Source organism: Carassius auratus, unplaced genomic scaffold (assembly GCF_003368295.1).
Source record: "Carassius auratus strain Wakin unplaced genomic scaffold, ASM336829v1 scaf_tig00027515, whole genome shotgun sequence".
Classification (NCBI taxonomy): Eukaryota; Metazoa; Chordata; class Actinopteri; order Cypriniformes; family Cyprinidae; genus Carassius; species Carassius auratus.
The window spans coordinates 63578-87500 of NW_020525600.1; the positions used below are offsets into that span (position 1 = coordinate 63578).

Sequence of the window (23923 nt, forward strand, 5' to 3'; positions counted from 1 at the left end):
TACAAAAAAAACAAAAACAAATGTAAACCATGATTACATTAATAGCAAGGGCGCAGATTTCACATGATCACAAAGAAACGCTTTACAAAAAAAAAAAAAAAGACAAATACAAAAGAAAGCCTAAGGGAGGGTGATGGCCTGCTGTAACCCTCAATTCACACACCACACTTAATACCCACACACACACACATTCTAGTGACATCAGGACAAAGAAACACGGCACTCAACGTGATCACCTTTAGACAGCATTTAAAACCTTCCTGTGTACACTTCCCCCCTCACGCTGTTTACGAGGAAAAAGGGAAAAAAAGAACAAACAATAAACACTAACGATTAGCTTGTACTATCTAGCCCCGAATACACAAACAAATCTCACGTTGTAACTCAAAACAAATTTAAGCCTAAATAAATTACATTACATTCAATACACACAAAAATAAGCACAAGGAAAAAAATACAAATATGGGGGCAGCTGTGGCATAATGGTTAGGGACTTGGACTAGTTACCTAAAGGTCGCCAGTTCGAGTCTCTGTGCTGGCAGCAGTTGTAGTTGGAGGGGAGTGAATGAACAGCGCTCTCTTCCACCCTCAGTACCCATAACTGAAGTGCCCTTGAGCAGGGCACTGAACCCCCAGTTGCTCCCCAGGCACTGGATATATAGCTGCCCACTGCTCCTGGTGTGTATTCACTCCTCACTGCTGTGAGTGTGTGCACTTGGATGGGTTAAATGCAGAGCACCAATTCCAAGTATGGGTTACCATACTTGGCAAATGTCATGACTTTCACTTTCAATATAAATTACAATTTGCAGCGAGAGAAAAACAAAATCAAAAGAATGAAAAAAGGGCCATGATTGCCACACAATCGAAGCAAGCCAGCAAGAAAACAGCTTCCAAAATGCTTCCACTTTTGTTCTTACTCTTCGGCGAGCAGTCATCCGGGACCGTAGTTATAAAACACATAGTTCACTTGAAACAAAATCATGACCGGAATAAGACCAGGCAAGGCAGCAGTGCGTTAAATCAACAGACGCGCACCTCGTCCCATAATATAGAGCTGAAACCCTTGATCATGTCACTTAACCTGTCAAACATGTCAATCACGTGTTTTGTTGTGAAACATAGTTTGCAGACAGGACAGAGTTGTCAGTGATTGTTCTTCTTGAAAAGTCATGCAATATGTAACCCCCTGTCCATCATGCAGAGTGAACACAGCAGTGTCTGAACGATACCCCAGATAGTCATGCGGTCTGAAAGGAGCTGTGATCTGACTAAGAAAATCAAGCAGTGTGAACTCTACTAATGAGGTAATAGTTTAATGATCTACAAAAAAAAAAAAGAGAATTTTTAATTAGTACAATACTAATTTCTCACTGGAAATGACTTCAAAAGTGGTAAAAGTTTGTCAAAATGTACATTTTGCACAGCCTGTATGTGAAGTGCTGGGAGTGTTTTAGGAAACTCCTGATATAGATCGACTTGATGTGGGGCACCAAAGGGTAACCTGACACATCTGTGAAAAAGGGAATAAAAAAAAAAAAGTGGCACATTGATTGTTCATATATATTTTTTTTTTCAAAGGTCCGTTCGGAGAGCGAGGAGTGAGGAGCTGCGCTAATGTTGTTTTGTTTGTGAAAACCTTTAGTTTAGAGATTTCAGATATGCATATAAAAACAAAGTTTTTCAGGAGTTTTTAAGGGCTATTTCACCCTTCATCATTAATATCTCACCCTTATGTTGTTCCAAACCTGCTAGACCTTAGTTCACCATTGGAAAACATCGGAAAAAAGATATCTGAGAGCTCTCTGACCATACATAGACAGCAATTGCCCTAACTTGTTTTAAATCCTAGAACGTTAATGGTCAGAGAGCTCTCTGATTTCATCAAAACTATCTTAATTTGTGTTTTTTTTAGATAAACGAAGATCTTACAAGTTTGGAACAACATGAGGGTGAGAAATTAATGACAGAAATTTTATTTTGGGGTAAACTAACCCTTTAAAAGTTTAACACTTTTTTTTTTTACACTTTTTTTTCTTTCTTTAGATAGTTGTGTTTTCTAAAGTTGTAAATGTACAAGTCCTAATAGTCATGTTTAAATTTTTATTAAACATGGCTTAATAAAGTAAAGCATAAACTACTGATTTCTGTTGATTGAATACCTTTACCATTTAGTGGATTACATGGAATGTTTGTATTTAAAGGGAGTGTCAGCCACATTAAAAAAGTTAACAGCTTAAGTCATTTGTGGACTAATGCGTATCAAAGATTAGAACCGTTTAAAACGATTCAGTTTGATTTGATGAACTGGTTCAGGAAGATCCGGTTACATCGAGTGATCCGTTCGCGAACCGGATATCACAAACTGCTTTGTTTTGAACTCTCTCTCACAACAGACACGGAAGAGAAGACAACGCTGAATAAAGTCATTGTTTTTGCTATTTTTGGTGCTTTGATGCTTCAAAAAATTCTAACTGACCCTCTGATGTCACATGGACTACTTTGATGTTTTTTCTTACCTTTCTGGACATGGACAGTATACCGTACACACAGCTTCAATGGAGGGACTGAGAGCTCTCGGACTAAATCTAAAATATCTTAAACTGTGTTCTGAAGATAAATGGGTTTGGAAAAACATTAGGTTGAGTTATTTATGACATAATTTAGATTTTTGGGTGGACTATCCCTTTAACCTGTATATAATCTGCAACATTTCAGAACGGTATATTTGAAAATATCATGGACTGCTCTGTTACTAAATTGTCTTATACTGTATAAATTCACCTTGTTTCAAGTATTTCTTTTGTATTTACAGGCGTTTGACCAGCAGATGTCTTCAAACTGCCCTGTCCAAAAAAAAGAAAACTTTTGAGAACAAATTGATTTGAATGTGAAGAATTGTTTTCACATCACTACTGTTATCATAATAAATTAATAAAACCGAAAGAGTCAAGACTGAACAAAAACAAAGGAGTGAAGATCCTTTTTTTTATCCATACCTGACCACTTTCATCAAGTTTGAACCTGACCATTTCTGTAATCTACAGTACGCATTACCTACATCTCCAATCACCTGTGAGCAGAATAGGATTAAGGAGAAAAACACAAGAGCTTGAAGGGAGAGCTGTATCATAACCACATTATGGATATGTGGTCTTATGGAAGTATGGGCTCATAAAATATATTTCAACCTAATGAGGATTTGTATATACTGTACTACACATAGCAAGGTTTATTATTATTATTATTATTATTATTATTATTATTATTAGTATTATTATTATTGTATAATAACTGAACAGAAAACAGATAGAATAGAAAAAGAATAGAGCAAGTCTGTGTACGAGACCTTTTTATTAATAGTATAATAAATAAAAAAAGAAAACAGATCAAATAAAAAAAAGATTCGGTTTTAAGAAAACAAGTAGCAAATGAATAGAGTCCAAGTCTAAAAGTTGTCTAAAGAATAAAATTAGAGTAGAGTATTAGAATAAAGAGTGCTAGAGTTATACGGCCAAATAAAGGAAAAAGAGAATAAAAAAATAAGTATAGGCCTTCTTGTTTTAATTATAGCCTTTGATAAATATAAAAAATTTACCTTACTATAAAGTCATCCCACTCCACTATTATGTCTTCTACTACCATAGACCGGATTGCAGTGTCACATGCCTTCATGCTGAACATTAATGAAAAAAAAAGAAGATCCCAAAGTCATGTGTTCGTGAAAATAATTGCCCACCTCTGAATGTTCTTCAGCCAAACAGATTCAAGCATTCAACAGCCCTGTAGTATATAAATGTAACGCACAATGATCATGGTTTTGACTCTGTATGCTATATAAATAAATTTGATTCACTGACCAGTCAAACTGTGATTGATTGACAAATACCAATTTTGACAGAATTGTTTGTTACTTCTTTTGTTCCTCTGCTTGTGTGGGCAGGAGTCAAGAAAGAGGAAGAAACATTTGACTAATCATTTTAAAATAAACAATGTAAAGCACAAGAAATATGTCAGTTGAATGCTTGCTGGAGATCAGACACACCGCAACAAAGTAAGAGTCAGTCTGCTTAATATGTGAATATATAGTCTGATGAATGCTGTTTTGGAGAACAATTATGAATATTTTCAAATTTCAAGCTTTATGTTTTTGAGGCTATAAATGGTGTGTTTCTCACGATGTGTGTGTTCTTTTGTAGTGATATTAGTCAGAATGGCTTCTCCTCTTCGTCTGGTGTTTCTGCTTGTGATTCACAGTGAGTTGCTCCTGTTGGACAATTAATAAACAGTATGATGTTGCTAATGAAAAAAACATTTCTTTATGACTATTTAATTGGGGGTCTGCAAATCATACGAGTGTTTTTTTTTTTTTTTATTAATCAAAAATGCAATATCATGCAAACTTCAGAATCAGAGCTGAAACAAAACAAAAAAGCCTGAAGTTGGCCTAAAAGAATTGTAGTTTATGACTGCATAAAGTTTTGAGACAACATGAGGACGTATTACAGAATAATTTTGGGGCGAAGTCCCTTTAATGTGTTTTTCAGGAGTTTCTGGCCAGTATTGGGGTGTGCGTTACCGTCCTTCACACATCTGTGCACTAAAGGGATCAACAGTGACAGTCTACTGCAATTATACATACCCTACTGCACTGAAAAAAGTAATAAGTAAATTTACTTAATTTTTATTTGGCAAGTTTTTGAACAAGCATTTTTCAAGTAAATTTAACACATTTGGAAATTAAGTAAATCTACTTAACTAAGTTAAGTAAATAATAAGTACATTTTATTGAGTAAAATTTAATTAAATAATATTAAATTAATTCATTTAGCAGACACTTTTATCCAAAGCATCTTACAATGCATTCAGGCTAACAATTTTCACCTTTCATGTGCTCCCGGGGAATCAAACCTCCAACCTTGCACTTGCTAATGCAATGTTCTACCACTGAGCTACAGGAACACTTCAAGATTTCGTGAAAAATAAGTGAAAATTTCACTTACTTACTTTTTTATTTTGGAAAAGTTTTTACAAAAAACCCGAAACAGATATTCTAGAAATTTCTAAATGTAAAATATTTTTTTCAAAACAGTTTTATCAAATGAGGGTAAATAAGTCTCTCACTTCTGTCCCTTTAAACCAGTTAACAGCAAAGACAGCACGAAGGACTGGATGCACGTGATAAATATTCTGCAATTAAGAAAACAGACAAAAGAAATAGCACTGTAAAACCCGATAAGTAAACTTTACTCAAACCGTTTGAGTAAATAGATTGCCTTGATTTAAACCATGTAAGTTTTAAAACTTTGCATTTAAGTAATTAAGTGATTAACTAAGTGCTGATTGAGAATTAGTGATGAACAGCTGCTGTTAACAAACAGAATCACTGAAGAAAAGAGAAACACAAGAACTACTACAACTGACTTCTGACACAGCCTTAGATGAAATCAACTGAAATAAAATACATGAAATCTCTCAAGATCTGATTAAACAACCCCACAAACAGCATCACCAGCTCCACTTATTAATAACCAGACTGACTTTATTTCTGTCAGACGTCTACAGAAGATCTTATTGAGAATGAACTAAGGTTTAGATGTTGATTTATTGTTTCATTTGAAGTAACCATGTTAGAGATCAGTGTTTGCTTTAGTTGTGCTCTTGACCCTTGATTTATGTCTTAGTCTTTTCTCTGGCTGTTATAACCATGTGTTTCTAAAACACATGTGTTGTAATTCAAACACCCAGAAGAAAAGCCATCAGGTACCTAGGTGTCAATCTGTTTACTCAAACGGTTTGAGTAAAGTTTACTTATCGGGTTTTACAGTGCTATTTCTTTTGTCTGTTTTCTTAATTGCAGAATATTTATCATGTGCATCCAGTCCTTCGTGCTGTCTTTGCTGTAAACTGGTTTAAAGGGACAGAAGTGAGAGACTTATTTACCTTTTAAACCAGAAGTGAGAGACTTTTGTACTCGGACTTGACACGGACTTGAACATTTTGGACTTGGAAAATATTCCGAGTACAGTCGAGTCCGCGTGTGTAACAATAAAACCAGCATAAAATTGAGATGATAAATTAATGAATGTCTCCCCTTATGTCATTTTACTGCACCACACCAGCAGGCAGCAGTAGCATATCATCTCACGCTTGCAGACGAAACACACGCACTGGATATCAATGTGGATTAGTGATGGGAAGTTCGATTCTTTTCCGCGAACCGGTTCTTTCGGACGGTTTGATTCAATAAACCGGTTGAAAAAAAACGGTTCACTGGTTCTTTTACGCTCGAGGTAATGACTGGCATTGGCGATGTCGATCAAACATTCAAATATATAAAGTCACTAATCATAATTTCAGTCAGTTAAAAACCTCATAATCATGAAAAGTTTACAATTAAGTTTTGCAACAACACACCCAAATACAGTAACTACAATAATGTGCATACGAGAATTTAAGTCTTGAAGATATAAAGTAAATTAGGTGTCATCAGCGCAGAAACCATAAATAATCCATTGCGATGTATTTATTATTAAATGAATTTACGTTTCGTCAGATTGCCCTTCATTCAAGCCCTCGGATTACCCGCACTCATAACATTAGCACAGGATCAGTTCAGAATCAATCACCAAAAGAATCCGTTCGGTTCAGACGCGCAGTGAGTCAGTCGGCTTCACGCTGAATCACGCATGCGCAGTATCATCAGCTCCTCGGTTCTTGAATGGATGCCTCCGAAAAAAAAACGTTTTCATTTCAGTTTACTGATGATCCGAAAACCGATGCAACCAATTCTTGACTTGAATCGCTAAAACCGGCACGTGCTGCAGTTCAGTATCATCAGCTGCTCTACTCATGTTCTTGTTCTGTTTACTACAAACTCAATTTGTGAATGTGTCATCATTAACTACAAATACAGTACAGACATTTCATAAATCATCCCTTATTCCTATTAAACATGGAGTCTTTAGAGTCTTAATTGTTGTCCAACTTCCCAGAAAATCCCTTTGGCCCATACATGATCTTCAATATACAGATTAGAAACATGCTTTAAAAAAAAAAAAATAATAATAATAATAATAATAATATAAGTTATTTTAGCACACTTTCTGATGTTTAACAAAATGCTTGAAAAATCACACGCATGCGCAGTATCATCAGTTCGTCGGTTCTCAAATCGGACGCCTCCGAAAGAAACGGTTTTCGGTTCAGTGTACTGGTGATCCGAAAACCGATGCAACCGAGTACTAAAGACAGCAGCAGCAACCAACAGATGCTGCACAGCTCAGCAATGCAGGATTTGCAAGACTAGAATTTGCCAAACAAGCAGTGCTACTTTATGATGCAAGTTCTCCCAAGACAACAGGAAATTCATAATGTCATCATTAAGGATCTCCTCATTGGCTGCACTTTACCTCTGTCAAATGTGGGGGAGAGGCATTAAATAATTGAAATGTCAGCTTTAACTCAGAATCAGAATCAGAGTCAGAAAGAGCTTTATTGGCAAGTATGCTTACGCATACACGGAATTTGTTTTAGTGACATAAGCTTCCATGGAAGTACACAGAGACAACAACAACACAGACAAAAAATAAATAAATTAATAAGATTTACAAATTGGCAAATAAATAAGTGTATAAACAATTTTGCTATACATGATAATGGAATAGGATTGAGTGAGGTGTTCTAGGATGGAGGGTTCACAAATAAATATATTATATTTATAATAAATATTATTATTAAATATAATAAATATAAATATAACTGGAGGACAATATAGTGTGATACAACAATAAAACAGGTTCATTTGTATTTTCATGCACTTGTAATACAATAAAACCTTTGAAACCTTTTTTGATAGGAAACTAGTTCTGTTGACATAAAATAAAAATGTTCAATGGCAATGACTAGATGTAACAGTGGTATTTTTTATTACATTTTTATATTGCCATTGGTTTAATGGGTTGAAAGGTTAAAATATTAATAGAATGTAAAAAATTACAATACCAATTTATAATCTTTTTTAATTTATTTACTTTCTGGACTCGGGCGGACTCGACTCGGACTCGGCCTTTAAGAACTCGGACTTGAGTCCAACTCGGCCCCTTTTGGACTCGGACTCGGACTTGGACTTGACGTTTGTGGACTTGGTCTTGACTCGTACTCGACAAAGGTGGACTCAGACCCAACTCTAGTTGCTAACCAAAAAAAAAATCTATTCTAGAGGAAGAATGGTAGGCTGAAGAGGTATGTGAATATTCTCTTAGTGGGTTTCTTGCTCTCCAGCTATCGCCAAGGCCATAATCCATCATGTATTGTTTAATTACTTCTGATGAGTGACAAGTTCGCCTGTTACTGTGATTATGTGTACGGTCAAGTGATGGGTTGAGAACAGTATTGAAATCTCCGGCTACTATGAGATTTGTGGAATTGTACAGCAGAGAGAAGAGATTATGAAAGAAAGATGGGTCATCATTGTTTGGAGCGTTAATGTTTGCTAGCGTAAAAGTTAAGTGATTGATTGATATATTGATGATAATAAATCTACCTTCTGGATCTGAAATTGAGGAATTAAGAGTGTAGCTGATGCTTTTATTTATCAAGATAGAAACGACTCTTTGATTGCTATTATATGTAGATGAGAATATTTTGTTGAATTGTTTGAAATGGAGATGTTGTAGTTCTGTATCCGTTAAGTGTGTTTCTTGTAAGAAGCAAATATCTGCCCTTAATTTAACGAGGTGGTTAATTACTTTAATTTTTTTAGGGGTGGTGTGAAAGCCACGTACATTGCATGTTATCAGTTTAAGTGTTTGCATGATTAAATAAAAATACTAATAGTATATAAGATGTGCTATTTGTACCTAAGATAGGTACCCATGATATGTAGTAGGAGGGGGAGGGGTGATAGTAGTTTCCAGGCTTTCTGACTGGCTCGTTCGAATAGACACAAAGCATAGATGTACAGAACACAAATATAAACGTGTGTGTTTGTGTCTATCCAGCTAGATGTCTGCTCTCCATCCTCTCCTCTCACTTCTGCCGGTTCTCTTCCCTTTATACCAGCTCTCGCCCTCCTGCTGATGGCCAACAGGTGTTCCTCTAATTGATTACCAACTAAAGGACAGGTGTGCACACAGAACCTGTGAAAGACAAAAGAAACAGCAGTACATCTAGACAGACACAAACACACACACCTGACCTAAGGGACGTAACACTCCCCCCCATAAATTCAAACTAGAAGTTTGACTGAGTTACTTCACCCACGTGACAAGGCGTCGGCTATCACATTGTCAGCTCCCTTCTTATGATGGATCTCCAAGTTGTAACCCTGCACCAACAAAGCCCACCTCATCAGTCGTTGGTTGTGGTTATACATTTGAGACAAGAAAACCAGAGGGTTATGATCTGTAAATACAACAACTGGAGATGGGTTATAACCAACATAGACTTCAAAATGTTGCAAAGCGAGCAGCAATGCAAGGGTCTCTTTCTCTATAGTAGAGTAGTTCAGTTGATGTTTCTTAAATTTGACAGAGAAGTAGCTAACCGGATGACAAACATCTCCTTCTCCATCCTGCAACAACACAGCACCAGCGCCGGTAGCACTAGCATCAACTTCAAGCTTAAAGGGGAGAGAGAAATTTGGCGCAGCCAGGACAGGGGCAGAACAGAGGAGAGATTTTACGGCTTCAAAAGCATGTTGACAATCGTCCGTCCACACAAACGGGACAGCGGGACTACATAAACTAGTCAGGGGGACAATGACTACTGAGAAGTTTCTGCAAAAACATCTGTAATATCCAGCCATACCAAGAAAACGACGGAGCTCACGTCTAGTCTTGGGGGCTGGATATGCTAGCACAGCGGTAACCTTGGCGTCAACAGGACAGACCTGGCCATGGCCCACCTGTTTCCCCAAGTACGTCACGGTGGCCTTTCCAAACTCACACTTCGCCAAGTTTAATGTCAGTGATGCCACCGCCAACCTCTGAAACACCTCTGCCAAAATCGACATGTGACTGGTCCAGTCGTCCGTGTACACTACCACATCATCTAGGTAGACATTACAGTTTGGTACAGTCCCTAATACCATCCACATCATGCGTTGGAACGTTGCCGGTGCATTTCTCAACCCAAAGGCCATAACCGTATACTGCATGAAGTGATCAGGGGTAACAAACGCAGAGATATCCGATGCCCGAGGGGTTAGTGGCACCTGCCAGTACCCCTTCAGTAGATCTAACTTAGTGATGTACTCCGCGGGACCAATACTATCAATGCAGTCTTCCATCCTGGGCAAAGGGAACGAGTCTGGGACTGTCACTGCATTTACCTTACGAAAATCTGTGCAGAACCGTAGTGTACCATCAGATTTAAGAGTAAGTAAACATGGGGAACTCCATGGGCTACAACTAGATCTAGCCAACCCATTTCGTATTAAATAGTCAACTTCCTCTTTCATCATCTCTCTCTTAACCAGTGGGCAACGATAGGCATGCTGCTTTATTGGGGCCGCTGTCCCAATGTTGATATCGTGCTGTATTACAGTGGTTTGGGACGGCACATCGCTAAACAGAGAGAGATGAGAAGTTATTAACAACATTACATCGTCACGTTTCTCCGGAGAAAGGTATGACAAATATGCCTCTAGGTCAGACAAGAGCTTCGAATTGGGCAACCTGCCACCCTGATGACCTTCACCAAGCCCTGCTAACCCATCGTCAAGCTCCCCCCCGTCACAAACCAAGGAAGCAATGGTGTTGCCTAGAGCAACAGTCTCCGGAGTGTCTTCCTGCTTCTCCTGAACCACGTCTCTGAAGTAATAGGGCTTCAACATATTAATGTGACACAGACGTTTCTTTCTTTTACGGTCAGGGGTGAGAATGATGTAATCAGTTTCCGACACTTTGCTATCCACCACATAGAGTCCTGAAAAACGAGCTGTAAGGGCAGCGCCGAGCACAGGCAATAACACCAACACTTGTTCACCTGGTTTAAATTGCCGTTCAACCACTTTTCTGTCAAACCGCTGCTTCATGCATTCTTGTGACTGAGCCAAAGCTCTCTTTGCCAAGGAGGTGGCACAGTGCAACCGCTCTCGGATCTGCGATACAAAATCCAATACATTAACTTTCGGCAAGGAGCAAGACACCAACTGCTCCTTCAACACCTTAAGTGGTCCTCGCACGCTATGTCCGAACACAAGTTCAGTCGGACTGAACCCCAAAGACTCTTGTTTAGCATTACGAACAGCAAAAAGCACATACGGCACACCTTCATCCCAATCTCTTTCTGTATCAAAACAGAATTTCTTTAGCGTGGATTTAAGCGTCTGATGCCAACGCTCAATTGCACCTTGTGATTCAGGGTGATAAGCACTCGACACAGAATGTGAAATTCCCAGCGCTTTCAACGTCTGACGGAAAATTTTAGATAGGAAATTGGTACCTTGGTCGGTTTGTACAACCTTCGGCAATCCAAAAGTAGTAAAGAATTTAATCAGAGATTTCGTGATGGCATTAGCGGTGATGTTCCTTAATGGCACAGCCTCAGGAAAACGGGTGGACACGCACATCATGGTTAACAAAAATTGATTCCCTGACTTAGTCCTAGGCAAGGGACCAACACAATCCACAATAACATGCTTGAATGGTTCACCAACAGCCGGAATTGGATGCAGTGGCGCAGGAGGCACGACCTGGTTTGGTTTACCAACAATTTGGCATGTCCCACAAGTTTTACAATAGTGTGCTACATCTGCCTTAATGCCTGGCCAGAAGAAATGCTCGAGCACACGATTGTAAGTTTTTGTGATTCCTAGATGTCCCGACCACAAATGGTCATGTGCTAACCCCAACACGTACTGACGCCATGCCGCTGGAACTACAACCTGATAAACAGTGTCACAGCCCCCACTCAGATCCTCTGCCCTCCCACACCGAGGAACCCACTTACGCATCAACACTCCATCCTCAATAAGAAAATGCTTCTGACTTGAACATCCACTAACATCATACTCAGCTGCGGCAAAACATTTTGCTAAGGTGAGATCACTCTTTTGTGCCTCGATAAGGACTTTGCGGGTTAACGGCAATATTTCCTTAGAGACAGTGACAGAGTGAGTAACTCTTACAGGACTCTTCTTGAGACTGTTCTCTGCTTCCCCACTAGAGGACAGCTGGTCCTCCCTAAACACAGAGGAAAAAAGTGAATCTGCGAGATCCACCCCTTGGGCCTTCTTACGAACCTGTGCCCTAGTCAATACACTGACTGAAAACACTTTAGGGTGCTTCTGAACCAACTCATCAGGTTCAGTTTCAGAGATAGGAGTATCCACCACCTCTAGGTCTGGATAAACTTTTCCGCCAGCAATGTCATTTCCCATGATAAAGTCTACACCATCAACAGGAAAACGAGCCCGAACAGCAACAGGAAAGAAACCAGATGCCAACTTAGACTGCAGATGAATGGAATGTAAAGGAGCCGGCACAAAACTCATCCCTATCCCTCGAACTACAGTGCTCACGGCACAAGCAGACTGAGGAGTCAATGGTAATACACTAGCCAGGATGAAGGAGCGTGAGCCACCTGTGTCTCTCAACACTGTGACCGGACACTGATCCTCAGGTTTCCCTGTGAGGGATACCAGTCCCTTGGAAATAAATGGCTTAAAGCATTCATCAGGTTCTTTCAAAACAAGCTGACCACCACAGGTAGATACAGTTTTAATCAACCCAACTCCTTTTGGTGATTTAGAAACTGGAGACTGAGGCTTTCGTTTATACAGAACACAGTCTGCAATAAGATGATCGGATTTATTACAATAAAAACAACGTTTGTCGCCCTGTGCCCCTGAGCTAGTACGAATGCTCTGAGGGTTACTAGGCTTCTTTCCAGTATCATCATGAGAGAACGAGTACTGTCTGACGGACGTGTTCTTGTGTGTCAATGCGAACTCATCAGCAAGCGTAGCAGCCTGCTGCAGCGTGGTTACTTTCTGTTCATTGAGATAAACAACAATCTTCTCAGACACACAGTTCTTAAATGCTTCCAAAAGCATCAACTCGCGAACTGAAGATAAATCATTGACTTTACATGCAGCACACCATCTATCAAACAAAATCCCTTGTTCTCTAGCAAAATTAATGTATGTCTGGCCTACCCCCTTTCTAAGAGCCCTAAAACGTTGCCTATACGCCTCAGGCACTAACTCATACACCCCCAAAATAGCGCTCTTAACTTTTTCATAGGAGCGGCTGTCTTGCACAGACAACGATGAGCAAGCCTCCTGAGCCCTCCCTGACAGTTTACACTGTAACAGGATGACCCACACATCTTTTGGCCAATTCAGGGCAACAGCAATGCGCTCAAATGCAGTGAAATAGCTCTCAATGTCGGTTTCACGGAAAACAGGGACCAGAGAAATATGTTTACTCACATCAAAGTTACTAGTAGTATTGGATCCCGATGACACCGTACTGTCCAACGTGGCTGGAAAATGCGCTGACCGTAACTCCAACTCACGCATTCTTATAGCTGTTTCTGCCTCCAACTTCTTTAACTCCACCACCCTGGTCGACTCAACCTCTATCTTTTTAAGCTCAATCTCCCTCCTAAACTGATGCTCACGTTCATGCTCCTCCCTCTCCAACTGGAGCCGAGCCAAACGAACCTTCAGCCGCGTGTCCCCTCCAGAAGTAGGAGAGGACTCCGCGGACAATGGATAATACTTTGGCAGAGTGAACTGCTTACCCTCATCACCCTTTGCACCGGGCGGATCTGCCACATCAGGTGCCATGGCCACTTCCTTTACCACCGTACCAGATTGGTTCACTGCTGCCCCGACAGACAAATCTGATGAACCAAAGACACCATTCTGCACCAACCCATCAGTCACAGCTGCTCGCAACTCCGCTTTTACCAGGGAGCTAGACACAGAAAGACCATAATGTTTAACAATAGCAAACAAGTCAGTTTTCTTACATACCTCCAGCTGCTCTAGTGTAGGGTTTGCTACAAACTCTTCTAAACTAAACACAGCCATCCTTACCACAATATCTACCTGGCTGAAACAAATTAAAATGCTAACACTAACCAATAGTGCAACAAATGTAGACACGCCCAAGAAAAAAGAAACAGATTGCATGGGTTACACAGTAAAACGGTCACACACCAGCTTCCACAAAGGAATAACCCACCCCCAGGACCTGCCTACCCAAAACTTAGCCTAATCTGTCTTCTGGGGCTTGCCGGGCTCGAGGCGACTTTAAAGGCAAACTTCGGCGGCCGGAGCCCCGAAAACCTACCCCCGACAGGGATCTCGTCCCCACCCAGGATTCGCCCCGAAAATAATAAAGGAAAAATAACAACCAAGTGCCTGATGGAAAGACTGCAGAACAGCCTAGCTAGACACTTCTAACTAGCTGGGGAAAGGGTCTGAAAAGACTGGACAGTGAAACCCCACACAAAACAATTTCAACACCAAACGATAACTATTTACAACTTTGTTCCATGCAACCCGAAGTGTTTAGAAAGCCAGATCTCGGACGAGCCCCCAAATTGTTACGAACCTCCAGTGAAGGGTCCAGAGGAGAAGGTTTTCAACCATAATAATTATAATAAAACCACTTCGGGTTGAAAAACAAAAGGAAACTGATCTTCTGTATATATGGTGTTTTATTTTACCCATTGAATTAACCCAAATACATAATAGATACCAAGAACTACAACGATGGAAAGAAAGAGCATACACATTACTCTTTACCACCCTCTCTCCACCGAGAGAGTAAACCCCCAACACGAGGATCAAACGCTACTGCAGGAACTCCACGAACGCCCCTTCAGTATCACCCAGCTCTAGGAAGCTGTATCCAGCTAGATGTCTGCTCTCCATCCTCTCCTCTCACTTCTGCCGGTTCTCTTCCCTTTATACCAGCTCTCGCCCTCCTGCTGATGGCCAACAGGTGTTCCTCTAATTGATTACCAACTAAAGGACAGGTGTGCACACAGAACCTGTGAAAGACAAAAGAAACAGCAGTACATCTAGACAGACAGACACAAACACACACACCTGACCTAAGGGACGTAACAGCTGGTCTACACATAAATAGACAGGACACATATACAAATAACCGACATACACTATGTGGGAGACATAGAGAATGGCGAGTAACATGAAAGAAATTTAAAAAAAAAAAAAAAACTAGGAGATAATAACACAATGCATGTGTTGCTGGATGCAGACATGGCGTTGTGGGAATAGAAGAGAATAAAGAGGAGAAGAGAAAAAAAAAGAGAAAAAAAGAAAGAATAAAAGAAGAAGAGACATCAGGGTCTATAATCAGAGTTCAGTAATAACTATTGGCATGATGAATGATATATGTAACAGGTTATGGCAGTATGGCTATAAAGAATGCATTTGGAACAGTCAGTGTTAAAATGGAAAGTGAAAGTTTAGTTAGGATACAGCCACGTAGTGATGTTTGGATCATGGTAGAGTGTTCCATCCACGTAAAGTTTGTCTACCGATAATGTAGCTTGCTTTCCTTCTTCGAGGAAACGCTTCATCATCCGGACTAGATTTCATCTGCGATCTTGAATTTGTTTGGGGAACTGATCGTACATCCCATATGTGGTGTTCTTCAGGTGATTTCCTCTGCTTTTAACGAGTTCTTTGTGCTTATATTTTTCAAATTTAATGATTATTGGAGGTGGTTTTTGGGGTCTTTGGATGGAAGATGATGAACTCGGTGGAAAGTTATTTCCTCAACTGTTGCTGCAGGCAGTTTGAGCGAGTCGTGCATGAACTCTCGTATTGCCTTCTCTGGATCATCGGATGTGTTTTGTGGAGGTATGTTTATTCCAGAAAATATGAGATTATCGGGCATGCTGCGGCACTGGATGTGCAATATGGTTTCTTGCATAATTTGATTTTCTTTGGTGAGTTTTGTGACTTGAGTGGAGAGGTGTGATGCATTTTTTTTTTTTTTTCGATGTTATCTAGCATTAGAATTTCGATTTGAGATTGGGAAAATTCGAGACTAGCTTTCAGACCACGGATGTCTATATGGAGAAGTTTGAGTATGGCAAGTTTGGAGTTTATGGATGCGAGTACACTGACCTCGACTGTAGTTTCTTCGTCTGTTTCAGTGGATGAATCCCGTTTGCATATTTTCCTGTTTGGTTCTGACATAATGTCCTGATTATAGAAATAGCTGTCAATGAAGTTGAACAGGTTATCCGGGTCTTGACAAGATTGGTTATCCAGTATGGTGAAGGTTGTTTTGATAAATGAGTGACGTTGATAGTATCCAATGTTTGCGTTGCGTTGCGTGTTGGTTCTCACCCACAGTCTCGCGATAGTCTCAGTCTCGACTCATACCTCCTCAGTCAGATCTCAGAGACTTATTTACCCTCATTTGATAAAACTGTTTTGAAAAAAATTATTTTACATTTATAAATTTCTAGAATATCTGTTTCGGGTTTTTTGTTAGTGTAAAAACTTTTCCAAAATAAAAAAGTAAGTAAGTGAAATTTTCACATATTTTTCACAAGATCTTGAAGTGTTCCTGTAGCTCAGTGGTAGAACATTGCATTAGCAAGTGCAAGGTTGAGGGTTCGATTCCCCGGGAACACATGAAAGGTGAAAATTGTTAGCCTGAATGCACTGTAAGTTGCTTTGGATAAAACTGTCTGCTAAATGCATTCATTTAATATTATTTAATAAAATTTTACTCAATAAAATGTACTTATTATTATTTTATTTTTTTTTACTTAACTTAGTTAAGTAGATTTACTTAATTTCCAAATGTGTTAAATTTACTTGAAAAATGCTTGTGCAAAAACTTTACTTATTACTTTTTTCAGTGTGGATATCGGATCAGGAAAGTGTTCTGGACCAAAACAAATGAATATGAAGACTCATATGAAGCTGAGTATACAGATCTGTCTAAGGACCCTGAATACAGTCAGAGGCTTCAGTATTTGGGAGATAAACACAATAACTGCACCATCAGACTGAGTCATGTGACACAGAAGGATTCACAAAATTACTATTTCAGATTCATCACTAATAAACATCGTGAGGAATTGTTTGGTAATCCAGGAGTGTCTCTTACTGTCACAGGTGACTTTGATGAGGTTTCACTCTTCTTCTGTGCATTATGTTGAATAATAATCAGTGTATGACAGCAGCACTAGATATAATGTGTGTGTTGTGTTCAGATCTTCAGGTGGAGTCTCCTGAGACAGTGACAGAGGGAGATTCAGTCCGTCTGACATGTAACAGCAGCTGCACTCTGACTGACAGAGCAACATTCATCTGGTACAGAAACTCACAGCCATTAACTGAGAGAAGAGACAGAAACAATCGACTCCTGCTGCAGTCAGTCAGAAGAGAGGATGCAGGCAGATACAGCTGTGGTGTACAGGGACACACTTACATCTCTCCTGCTGTTCAGCTCAATGTCACCTGTGAGTACAGATTCAGTCACCTTGTCTTTCTTTCTTTCTTTCTTTTTAATTTGTAGAGTTTGTGTCTGTAACTAAACTTAAATGATGACTGTTTAAGATCCTCCAAAGTGTGTCTCGGTGTCCATCAGTCCATCTGATATAATAGTGGAAGGAGATTCAGTGACTCTGATCTGCAGCAGTGATTCAAACTCTCCTGCAGAAATGAGCTGGTTTAAAGGAAGAACATTTGTAGGATCTGGAAAAATCTACAGCATCTTAAAGATCAGTTCTGACCACAGTGGAGAATACAAGTGCAAGTCCAGTAATGAACATGGAGAGAAATACTCTGAAGCTGTGACTTTAAATGTCATGTGTGAGTTAATGATGCTTCAATAAATATGTATTTAATCCTCTAAAAATTTTCATCCCAAATCTGTTGTTACTGATAATGATACTGTCTCTGTTTTTTCCTGCATTAGATGCTCCAAAGAGTGCCTCAGTGTCCATCTTTCAGTTTGGTCAATTTTTGGAAGGAGATTCAGTGACTCTGATCTGCAGCAGTGACTCAAACCCTCCTGCTCTGAACTTCAGCTGGTTTCAGGAGAATCAAAGCTCCTCTGTTGGATCTGGACAGAGTTTCAGTGCACTACAGAGTGGACGCTTCTACTGTGAGGCTCACAATCAACACGGATCTCAGAGATCAGACGCTGTTACTGTCACAGGTGAAGGTTTAATTAAAGGGGTCATAAGGCGTTGCTAAAAATAACATTGTTTTGTGTGTTTGGTGTAATGCAATGTGTTTATGCCATTTAAGGTTCCAAAACATATGATTTTACACATACTGTACATCATTGTTGCTCCTTAATGCCCCACCTTTCTGAAACTTGATTTTCACAAGGCTCATCATTCTGAAAAGCGAGGTGTGCTCCAAGTGACCAGCTATCCAGTGCATTGTGATTGGCTGAATGCCTCAAGCGTGTGATGGAAATGTTACACCCCTTACCATACTGTGATGCTGTGTCCCAGTGCGAGGAGATAAATCCGATGAAACCCATTAAAAACAAGCCATTTTTGCACCAAGTGGGGACATAATTACTGATTATAATGACTTACACTATCTTTTTATGCATTGCGTTGTTTATCATGCTGCGTAAATATAAAATTATGTCTGCATTTTTGATCCAAGAAGCAACAAACAGCAAGCGCTACCCTACACTCAAAACTCACATTTGAATCATATGTCACAAAATATTTAAATATGAAAACATACTTACAGGCTGTGAGTCAGAACAGACGGAATTGTAGTCACCCTCCAGGTTCAAGAAACAGTCCTCTGTAAAATGTGCTCCACACACACAAGTATATTTGATTTGAACTGTTCAGGAACAGTGCTGTAAATACAACTTAACCAATGATTTCTAGTTGTGTACTCTTTTGGAAGCCCGAACAAAGTAGTTTCACTTTCACAACAAAACATAGCATCTCCACGACAACAATACTACAGAGAATCAAAGTTACTCCTTTACATGAATATTTAAGCAACGTAATGCAAATCTACCCACATAGTGATGTAGTGGGGGTGTGTTTAAAGAAGGTGTTTTAGGAGGGTGTGGACAAGTTTTAACTTTTATAAAGAATATCTCTTTAGGTTTGAGACTTTAGTCTTTGCAACTTTAGTGATCTTATCTGTTCACAAACAGCTTCTAACACTCTCAAGAGAAATGTAAACTTAAAATCGCATCATATGTTTTCTTTAACACACTACTGTGTCTTCACATCATTCATCGGTTTGTTAATTATTGATGATCTTCCTCTTTCAGTTCATCATGGTGCTGCTGGGAATCTAGTGTTTGTGATCACATTGACATCTGGAGGAGTGTTTATCATCATCATTATAATATTTATAATGTAAATAACACAATGAGGAGTATATAAACATTATTTACTTTCAAACTAATGCAGAAGGATATTTGATTACTAATTATATATATATGAAACAATTAACTCTTTGTTCCTTTTTTGACAGTCAGAGGAAAAGCATGAACAGAAGATCTGCTGTACACGAGTATGTGGTGAGATGATTAATGCACCACACACACACACACACACACACACACAGATATATAAATAAATAAACAAATAAATAAATGTGAAACAATATAAATTATATTTCTTCATTTGTATAAAGATGTCTGTATTATATCTCTCATTCCCTGTAGAACAATGATCCCAGTACAAGCACATATATGACTCTAGATCTCAAGTCCAGTTCTTCTGATGTGTACAACACACTCACAGTAAGTAAAATCTCAAAAACTACAGCATAATCATGCATGTGCAAAAGAATTTGTGCATTAAAAAGTGATTTCATCTATTAAATAATCAATGTGTCTTTCACATAGTCTGTCCATCCCAGAGCTGCTGTTCATCAGTCGGGCTCTTCTGAATATCAGAATCAGACAGTAAGTATACGATCCAGAGGTCTTCTCAATATATCATCAGTAGTCAATGAGTATTAAACAGTGTTTTCCTTCTGTTCCAGTATGGATTATATGAGTTATTGCTATTTGTGCCGCAGCAGTATGTCTTTAATACTTACAGCAGAGAATCAGTGTATATATTTCCAGTAGCTAGTTTCTGTTCTTACTTCCAGTGTGCAAGAGAAACTTTTAGAAATCTCTTGAAAACACTAGTTTGGACATTTTTTAATGAAAATGGTGTTTATAAATTTATCTGGATCAATGTAGATGTAGTCTGAGGCTGTCAACACCAGACGTGAGAAAGCAATTTGTATTTATTATTTAAATGTATTATTTTTTTCAGTGTTAGGTCATCACTAGAATCACATTTGATAAATGTGTGGTGCTGTAGAGCTGAGGAAAACACTGTAATGTTAAGATGATATTAACTCAAAAGACGATACATGCGGTTCCTTGTTCTGACTCTTGTTCGTTTATTTAACAGGTATGCAGCAGCAACCAAAACATCCTGTATTAACTGTATTAGTCACACACAACACTGACAGGAATTTCACAGTTCATGCATTACTGTATTACCTATAATACTCTCCGACTGTCATTACAAACACAGGCATAGTTTTGAAGATTCTGATTAGTGACATATGTTGAGACACTGTCAGTGGGCTCTGATTCATTGCAGAGGTTGGTTTTCTGGATGGGGTTATTTCCTGTGCCACCCACCTCTACTACCCACTAGATCCTGTCAGTTCTCTTTTGCCAGTAAACTGAAGTTTAAAATAAAATATCTCAAGGGTGTTTAAGAATAAGATGTCCGTCTGTGGTCAAAGTGATGAAATATAATCTTACTCAATACATGTTTCAAATTCTTCTGAAAATGTTTCCAGAAAGAAATGATGGACAATGTAAAACATCAACAACAACAACAAAAACTTTATTTTTATTTTTTATTTTTATTTTTTTATATACCTGAACATCTCTTCTATGCAAAAACAAGTGAAACTGTGAAAATGCCCTACTAGGCTTAATGCAAAAAAAAAAAAAAAAAAAAAAAAATCCATGAATCACTGATTAATCTTTTTTTTTTTGTATTATTATTTGTTTTTTTTTTATAAGCATTTTGGGTTTATTATAAATAAATTCCATTGGATCATGGTATGATGTCTATATTGTCTTGTGTGGGCAGCACCCAGGAAACAGGAAGAAACATTTCAGTTTGCATGGGCATCAGAGGTGTAAAGTCCAGAGGTCAGAAAGTAAAATTCCTGCCATATTTTTGTTCCAGTCATGAACTCAGCAGATGATTTCATCAGAGGAACCAAGTCATTCCTTTCAAGTCAGAAACGAGTCTCAAGTTAAGTCCTAAAAGAGTTAAAGTTAGTGAGATAATTAAGTGACTAATTAAATGATGATCATGCATTAGTGATAAACACCTACTGTTATTGAGAATTACAGAGGATCGGATGATTTGTTGGTTAAAATTATGCCACCATCATGGAGATCAGTGTTTGCTTCAGTTGGGCTCTTGACCCTCTTAATGAAATAAACTAATTTACTGTTAAGCCTTTGCGATTGTGTTACATAGTAAACATTAACACACTGCTGAATAGAAAACTTGAGATAGCAAATTAAATTTATCTTAATTTATTCTAAAACATTGAAATGCACATCATGAAAGTGCCTTTCTTTGTTTTATTAAGTGATGTTCAACTATTGCTGAACTGCAAAAAAAATGCCTATTAAAAAAAAATTAACATATTATTACTGCCTAAATATTGGGGGGGGGGGGGGGGGGGGGCTGGGTCATGATGTCTGTGTGTCTTATTAGAAGAAGGCTTCAAAAATAAATATTCATTACATACATAAGATTTCAAATTAATTCATTGTAAATATTAAATCAGCAGTTCATTTGTATGTGGCAGTTCCACAAGGTAGATTATTAAAAAAAAAACTGAACATATGCTAAATTAAATAAAGCTGTTTTGTAAATAAACAGGGTGGTGCTTAATAATTACTTAATAATGTAAATCCAGCTAGTAGTGGCTTTCTGTACAGCACCTAGCTCACTGCTTTATAACAGCACATTAACTTTTACAGTGATACACGTAACACAAGAAGCCAAAGGTCAAGAGCCCAACTGAAGCAAACACTGATCTCCATGATGCTGGCATAATTTTAACCAATAAAACATCAGCATCTGATCCTCTGTAACGCACAATAACAGCAGGTGTTCATCACTAATGCACAAAAAGTTTCTTAATTATCTCATTGACTTTAACTCTTTGAGGATTTAACTTGAGACTAGTTTGTGACTTGAAAGGAATGATTTGGTTCCTCCTCTGGTGAAATCAGCTGCTGAGTTCATGGGTGGAATAAAAATATGGCAGGACTTTTACTTTCTGACCCCTGGAGTTTACACCTCTGATGGGCATTTTCAAAACAAACTGTGTTAATTGTGAAATCAATTTAAAACCTGCTGGACATCAGACTTAAGTGGGAATGTGTAAATATTAATATGTGAATTGTATATGGTTAATATTTCAGTTTCCATTTCAGATGCTTTATTTCTATAGGGGCCATTCACAAGTTCACGTGGAGTAACATAAACAATATACAGAAGGAACATCACATATTGCATGCAATGTGCATATTCAATATTATCCGCTTTAGGCAGATGCCAACAAAAAAAATAAAAAAATAAAGAGAACTTGATTTTAGTTTAATTAATACTGTTGTACACCCCAAAGACTCATTTAAAGGATATATTCTCATTGATTCTCACTGATTTATGGAGATTTTTTCCTCTTGAAAAATTACACGCTTGTATCATCAGCTCATTGGTTCTAAAATCAGACACATCCAAAAGAAACAGCTCTCAAATCAGTGTGCTGGTGATCAGAAAACCGATGCAACCGATTCTTGACTCGAGAACGAGAACCGCTCCAGCAGTTTGCGTGTACCTTCGTTATCTGGCTCGGCTCGGTGTTCATCTTCAGTTCTCTCTTCACAGCAGTTCAGTCAGCAGAGGTGGATAGTCCAGTGGCCAAAGAGTAAAAGTCCTGCCATACTTTTGTTCCACCCATGAACTCAGCAGATGATTTCACCAGAGGTCATTCCTTCCAAGTCAAAAACTAGTCTTGAGTCAAATCCCAAGTCCTTAAAGAGTTAAAGTTAATGAGCTATGTAAGTAACTAAATAAATGATGATTGTGCATTAATGATTAACACCTGCTGTTATTGAGAATTACAGAGGATCATATGTTGATGTTGTATTGGTTAAAATGATGCCACCATCATGGAGATCAGTGTTTGGTTTAGTTGTTTTCTTGAGCCATGACTTGTTGTGATAGATCACTCTCTTTAGCTATGCATGTAGTGTTGTGGCAAAGAGAAAGCTGTGATATATGAACAACACATTGTCACAATGGCCTGGCTTAACTATGTCTCAAATAATGTTTTTTCTTTTTTTTTTGACATCACATGTTTAGGTTTTGAGTTAGCCTAGTGAAACTACAGCATACACAAAAAAGCATTGTTCTAATAATCAAAGTGTATTAGTGTAAATTGGTGTAACACATGAAGAATTTTGAACTCCAGTGCTTTTAAATACACACACAGATATCAAGAATCAGCATATGAATCTCTACAATGTTTAAAATCAACAAAATGCTTTATGTTGCAATACATGAAAGACTCCCATAATGCACTGCAGTATGTATAATTATTTGTCACCACTGCTGAGGATCATATGATAAATGGTCATGGCTAAATGCCTAAACCCAAACTGTGATTTTTTTTTTTTTTTTTTCATTCTTTAATATTTGAAGCATTATGGTGGCATTTGCATAATGAGATGTGTTTCTTTTTTGTGAGAGTGCTTACAGTTCTCTTTAACCACTAAGCCACAAATTATTTTATTTTAGAGTATAATCAAGCTTTGTATCAGCATTGCACAAATGTTTGCTGTAAAACAATAACACAATTGTTTTAAATTGC

General features: G+C 38.4%; 1 protein-coding gene and 1 long non-coding RNA gene across 2 annotated transcripts in view; both read left to right on the forward strand.

Annotated features, from left to right (window-relative positions):
• Window positions 1-3142: 3142 nt before the first annotated feature.
• Window positions 3143-23923, forward strand: part of LOC113079238 (B-cell receptor CD22-like) — a 35469-nt gene continuing 14688 nt past the window's right edge. The window contains exons 1-7 of the mRNA XM_026251454.1: window positions 3143-3164; window positions 4200-4256; window positions 4548-4648; window positions 16867-17125; window positions 17224-17472; window positions 17570-17824; window positions 17931-18166. Of these exons, the coding sequence (XP_026107239.1) occupies window positions 3143-3164; window positions 4200-4256; window positions 4548-4648; window positions 16867-17125; window positions 17224-17472; window positions 17570-17824; window positions 17931-18166 (1179 nt within the window). The remainder of the gene's footprint in view (window positions 3165-4199; window positions 4257-4547; window positions 4649-16866; window positions 17126-17223; window positions 17473-17569; window positions 17825-17930; window positions 18167-23923) is intronic.
• On the forward strand, window positions 19675-20673 carry LOC113079260 (uncharacterized). The gene is made up of 3 exons (XR_003281674.1): window positions 19675-19748; window positions 19854-19913; window positions 20416-20673. It is a non-coding gene; the product is annotated as an uncharacterized LOC113079260 (long non-coding RNA).